The following is a 6,824-nucleotide window of genomic DNA, read 5'->3' as shown; positions in this document are numbered from 1 at the left end:
ACACACACTCCTTACCACACACTCACACTACCACCCTGACACACACACACACACACCACCCTTGACACACACACACACACACCCTGACACACACACACACACACCCTGACACACACACACACACACCCTGACACACACACACACACACACCCTGACACACACATGATGTGTATCACACACCCTGACACACACACACACACACACCCTGACACACACACACACACACCCTGACACACACACACACCCTGACACACACACACACCCTGACACACACACACACACACCCTGAACACACACACACACACCCTGACACACACACACACACACCCTGACACACACACACACACACCCTGACACACACACACACACACCCTGACACACACACACACCCTGACACACACACACACACCCTGACACACACACACACACACCCTGACACACACACACACACCCTGACACACACACACACCCTGACACACACACACACACACCCTGACACACACACACACACACACACCCTGACACACACACACACACCCTGACACACACACACACACACCCTGACACACACACACACACACCCTGACACACACACACACACCCTGACACACACACACACACACCCTGACACACACACACACACACCCTGACACACACACACACACCCTGACACACACACACACACACCCTGACACACACACACACACACCCTGACACACACACACACACCCTGACACACACACACACACACCCTGACACACACACACACACACCCTGACACACACACACACACACCCTGACACACACACACACACACCCTGACACACACACACACACACCCTGACACACACACACACACCCTGACACACACACACACCCTGACACACACACACACACACCCTGACACACACACACACACCCTGACACACACACACACACACCCTGACACACACACACACACCCTGACACACACACACACACCCTGACACACACACACACACCCTGACACACACACACACACCCTGACACACACACACACACCCTGACACACACACACACACACCCTGACACACACACACACACACCCTGACACACACACACACACACCCTGACACACACACACACACCCTGACACACACACCACACACACACACACCCTGACACACACACACACACCCTGACACACACACACACACCCTGACACACACACACACACCCTGACACACACACACACACACCCTGACACACACACACACACACCCTGACACACACACACACACCCTGACACACACACACACCACCCTGACACACACACACACACACCCTGACACACACACACACACACCCTGACACACACACACACACCCTGACACACACACACACACACCCTGACACACACACACACACACCCTGACACACACACACACACCCTGACAACACACACACACACCCTGACACAGACACACACACACACCCTGACACACACACACACACACCCTGACACACACACACACACCCTGACACACACACACACACACCCTGACACACACACACACACCCTGAACACACACACACACCCTGACACAGCACACACACACACACCCTGACACACACACACACACACCCTGACACACACACACACACACCCTGACACACACAACACACACCCTGACACACACACACACACACACACCCTGAACACACACACACACACCCTGACACACACACACACACACCCTGACACACACACACACACACACACCCTGACACACACACACACACACCCTGACACACACACACACACACACACCCTGACACACACACACACACCCTGACACACACACACACACACCCTGACACACACACACACACCCTGACACACACACACACCCTGACACACACACACTCCCTGACACACACACACACCCTGACACACACACACACACACCCTGACACACACACACACCCTGACACACACACACACACACACCCTGACACACACACACACACACCCTGACACACACACACACCCTGACACGCACACACACCCTGACACGCACACACACACACCCTGACACGCACACACACACACCCTGACACACACACACACCCTGACACACACACACACCCTGACACACACACACACACACCCTGACACACACACACACACACCCTGACACACACACACACCCTGACACACACACACACCCTGACACACACACACACACACCCTGACACACACACACACACACCCTGACACACACACACACACACCCTGACACACACACACACACCCTGACACACACACACACACACCCTGACACACACACACACACACCCTGACACACACACACACCCTGACACACACACACACACCCTGACACACACACACACACACACCCTGACACACACACACACACACACCCTGACACACACACACACACACACCCTGACACACACACACACACCCTGACACACACACACACACCCTGACACACACACACTCCCTGACACACACACACACCCTGACACACACACACACACACCCTGACACACACACACACCCTGACACACACACACACACACACCCTGACACACACACACACACACCCTGACACACACACACACACACCCTGACACACACACACACACACCCTGACACGCACACACACACACCCTGACACACACACACACACCCTGACACACACACACACACACCCTGACACACACACACACACACCCTGACACACACACACACCCTGACACACACACACACACACACCCTGACACACACACACACCCTGACACACACACACACACCCTGACACACACACACACCCTGACACACACACACACACCCTGACACACGCACACACACACACACACACACACACACACCCTGACACACACACACACACACACCCTGACACACGCACACACACACACACACACACACACACACACACTCCCTGACACAAACCCCCCCCTTCAGCCAGCGCACACCCGCCCCCTCAGCTGGAGCACATCAGCTGAATCTCGCTGAAACCCTGTCAAATACTCAAAGGGGAAAGATTTTGCCAGGGTGCTGGGGGAAGGGAGGAGTGGAATTAATTGGATTGCACTTTCACAGAGGCAGCACAAAGAGAGTGGGCCAAATGGCCTCCCTCCTGGTGCTGTTGCCGTCGTGTCGAGCGCCAACCAATAGCTTTTCTGGCCTGTTGTGCGTTTTGCAGGTGAGGTGCCTGGAATCTCAGCTGCAGCCGGACAAGCTGAAGGAGATGCTGCACCCGACACAACTGCAGCAGGAGTACGACATAGTGCTGGAGCGCAGGGGGCAGCTTGTGGAGGAGCAGCAGAGAACCATCAACCCGGCACAGGTACGCGCTCACACCGCCCCGGCTGCCCCGGGCTGCCCGGGAAAGGGTGCAGCCTGGGCGACCCTGTACTCTCCGTGTTCCCGTTGGGCTGCCAGAGGTACAGCTCTGTCTCAGTCCCACGCTCGGCGGGGCTGCTGCGAGGGGCAGGTCGGGAGGGGCTTCCCGGTAGGGCCTGGGGAACTCCCACGGGCCCAGACTGGGACCGAGCCTGGGTGGATGGGTGCGGAGTGTGTCATCCCTCAGGCTAACCCACCTCCCTCCCACAGCCTTGTCTCTACCAGGGTGACCACGGAGAAGGGAAGCGGAGTGTCTGTCGGTGTGTTAGGGACCTTCCAGAACCTTCCAGTGGGCACCAGTGGGTTGGAGAGAGTGCTGGAAACCAGCAATAGCATGATTATTTATCTTTATACGTTCCCTGGATTAGTTTTTACCAGTTATGTTCCTTTAAACGGACAGTCACTTCTGATCATTTTTTTCACAGATGAACTTGGGGCATCTAGTGTCTCCCTAGTTGGTTTATTTAGAAAAATCTGACACCACCACAACCTTTGAACTCGGGCTTTATTGCTCATTTGAGATTTTCGGTGTAAAGGTTACAGGGGGAAATGGGGTGCAGCAAGTGTGAGGCAGAGTTGGAGCACCCGACACCCAGGTAAACTCAGAGAGAAAAAAATCAGGTTAAAATTATCCAATTCACGGCTAAATCTGTGAAAATCTGTGGGGGTCTTCACAAGAACAGCCAGAGCCACCATCGTTTACCTATTCTCAGTCACCCCTTCCTGCTGCTCACGTTCAGAGATTCTCGTAAACCCCCGGGTCGTTTTACTAAAGTTGAGGAACCCGTGTTTATTGGGGCTTCAGTCACTTATCTGATTGCTGAGGTGTACAGCAAAGGAGGAGGCCCTTCGGCCCGTCTTGCCTCTGCTGGCTCTTTTGTTCAATTTCTTCCCCCCCCTTTGCTCCTTCCCCGATTGCCCTGCAAAATTTTCCCCCTTCAAGCGTTCATCCAATTCCCCATTGGCCGTTACTATTGAATCTGCTCCCACTGCCCTTTTTAAGGCAGTGCCTCCCATATCACAGCAACTCGGGGCCTTTAAGACCCCTCTGGTCTTCTGCCGATTTAGTGCTTTTGTCTGGAGAAGGGATTGATAAAAACCATTGGGGATCTGGTGTGGAGGAATAGCTACAACTAGTGTCTTGGTGTGTGAGCTTTAGTTAGCCTTTGATGTATGGCCTCAAGCCTTTAGGTGGTGATGGTGACAGGGCACTTGCTGTCATTGCTCTCCAGCTAAACCAGAATGAAAGGTGTTTGCTCCAGTCTAAAGACCATATCCCTCAGGACAGTTATAGCAAACTAAACAAGAGTCTCTTGGTAGCACAGAATTGCTGAAAAGAGAGACATGTTGCTGAAGCTTTTCATCTTGCACTCATCAGGACAAACACAAGAATTCCAAATTTCAAACAATCTCAACAATTTATACTAAAGGAGAAAAGGGTGCCGATTGGTTGGCAAGTTGACTCTGATTGGCTGAGGCTTTGCCACGGAGAATGCAATGGGGAACTATAGGCTTCCCAAGATCCCGGGTAATTCAAAAAAAGACGCAAGGCTTGGGCTTATTCCTTTTGTTTGCAGAGAATGGGTTCCTGTGTATGAATGTATGTCGCTTCTGGCAAGTGGAAATGAGCCATGTTACAAGTTTGATTAATTATCTTAAATTGGTTGTTAGTGTAACTATTACTGCACTCAGGATTATTCAGTAAGTGCTGTCCACTCATGGAATCACATCGAACGGTAAACATTTTATTTTGAGTTTTGCAAGCGCAGGCTTCAGCAACAATACTGTCTTTTCAGCAATAAACTACACGACCTTTGATGTTTTTCCTACTTCAGCTCAGGACCAGAGATACTCACTAATTGGCCCCCAGGCTCTCTCCGTCTGTAGTGTTTGGACACATCCAATCACAAGCCCACACCAGAAAAAGGTGGTGGGGGAGAAAACAAATATTTCATCCTGCAAATTCAGAAACACATTGGGTGGGAAATTAGTGGAAACCGAAAAATCTAGCAATTCAACAGCAAAAAAAAAAGGTGAAAATTGGTGACGTCATGTCAATGGACCAGAGGCCCCAGGCTAACGTTCTGGGGACATGGGTTCAAATCCCACCACGGCCTGGAATAAAACCTGGAATATAAAGCCAGCCTCAGTAATGGTGACCATGGAACTATCACTGATTGTTGCAAAAACCCCATCTGGTTCACTAATGTCCTTACCTGGTCTGGCCTACATGTGACTCCAGACCCACAGCAATGTGGTTGACTCTTAACTACCCTCTGAAATGGTTGAGCAAGCCACTCAGTTCAAGGGCAATTAGGGATGGGCAACAAATGCTGGGCCTTGCCAGTGACGTCCACACCCCATAAAGGGAAAAATACCGGACTGAACAGACTGGGGCTCTTTCCCTTGGGAAAGAGAAGGTTGGAAGGTGACCTGAACAGGGCCTTTTAAGGATTTAATATGGTAGATGTGGAGAAGATGTTTCCACATATGAGAGAGTCCAAAATTAGGGATCATAAGTATAAGATAGTTACTGTTAAATCCAATAAGGAATTTGGGAGACACTTCTTTTCCCAGATTCTGGAACTCGCTACCACAAGGAGGTGAATAGCCTTGATGTATTTCAGAGGAACCTGGATAGGTGTGTGAGGCAGGCAGCATTAGGCTGATGGGGTGAGATGAAGAGGGGAGGGACTCACATGGAGCTGACAGGGGCCTGTAGCGCCAAATGTGGCCAAATGGTGAAAGGGGAAAGGTTTGGGGGGAACATTAGGGGGAACTTCTTCACTCAGAGAGTGGTGAGTGTGGAACGAGCTACCATCTGACGTGGTAAATGCGGGCTCACTCTTACGTTTTAAGAATAAATTGGATAGATACATGGATGGGAGAGGTCTGGAGGGTTATGGACTAGGTGCAGGTCAATGGGACTAGCGGAATACTATTTTGGCACAGACTAGAAGGGTGAAGGGCCTGTTTTCTGTGCTGTAGTGTTCTATGGTTCTATGGCCTGTTTCTGTGTTGTAAATTCTACATAAAACTGATTGCAAAGGTCGGCATTTAACGGGGGCCCTGGAAGTGATGGGAATGGTTGGTGGGGTGAGGGGGGAAGCGAGTGGATGGAGACCCTGTGTAAACAGAGCCAGACTCTGGAGAGGTCTGTTACTGTCACAATAAAACCGTCCGTTATTGGTCCTGGGCACCTATGGAATTGTGCACGTTTGTGTGAAGCAGGGTTTCTACAGCGTATCAGGGGAGTTATATTCTGGGATATCCCCCACCCCACCCATGACATTCCTTATGGGGTTAACCTTCTTTGGCAGCACGGACTGGCCCCTAGACCCTGTCTGCTCTACTCTGGTGTCCCGGGTGATTATTTTCGACTCTGTCTGGT

General features: G+C 51.6%; 1 protein-coding gene across 1 annotated transcript in view; it reads left to right on the top strand.

Moving 5' to 3' along the window:
- Window positions 1-6,824, top strand: part of LOC144669310 (transcription factor AP-4-like) — a 23,947-nt gene that overhangs the window by 10,973 nt on the left and 6,150 nt on the right. Inside the window, exon 4 of the mRNA XM_078531669.1 lies at window positions 3,234-3,377. Coding sequence (XP_078387795.1) covers window positions 3,234-3,377 — 144 coding nt within the window. The remainder of the gene's footprint in view (window positions 1-3,233; window positions 3,378-6,824) is intronic.

Source organism: Cetorhinus maximus, chromosome 29 (genome assembly GCF_964194155.1).
Source record: "Cetorhinus maximus chromosome 29, sCetMax3.hap1.1, whole genome shotgun sequence".
NCBI classification, from domain to species: Eukaryota; Metazoa; Chordata; class Chondrichthyes; order Lamniformes; family Cetorhinidae; genus Cetorhinus; species Cetorhinus maximus.
The sequence above is the reverse complement of the archived record's forward strand: the minus strand, read 5'-3'. Positions and strand labels throughout refer to the sequence as shown.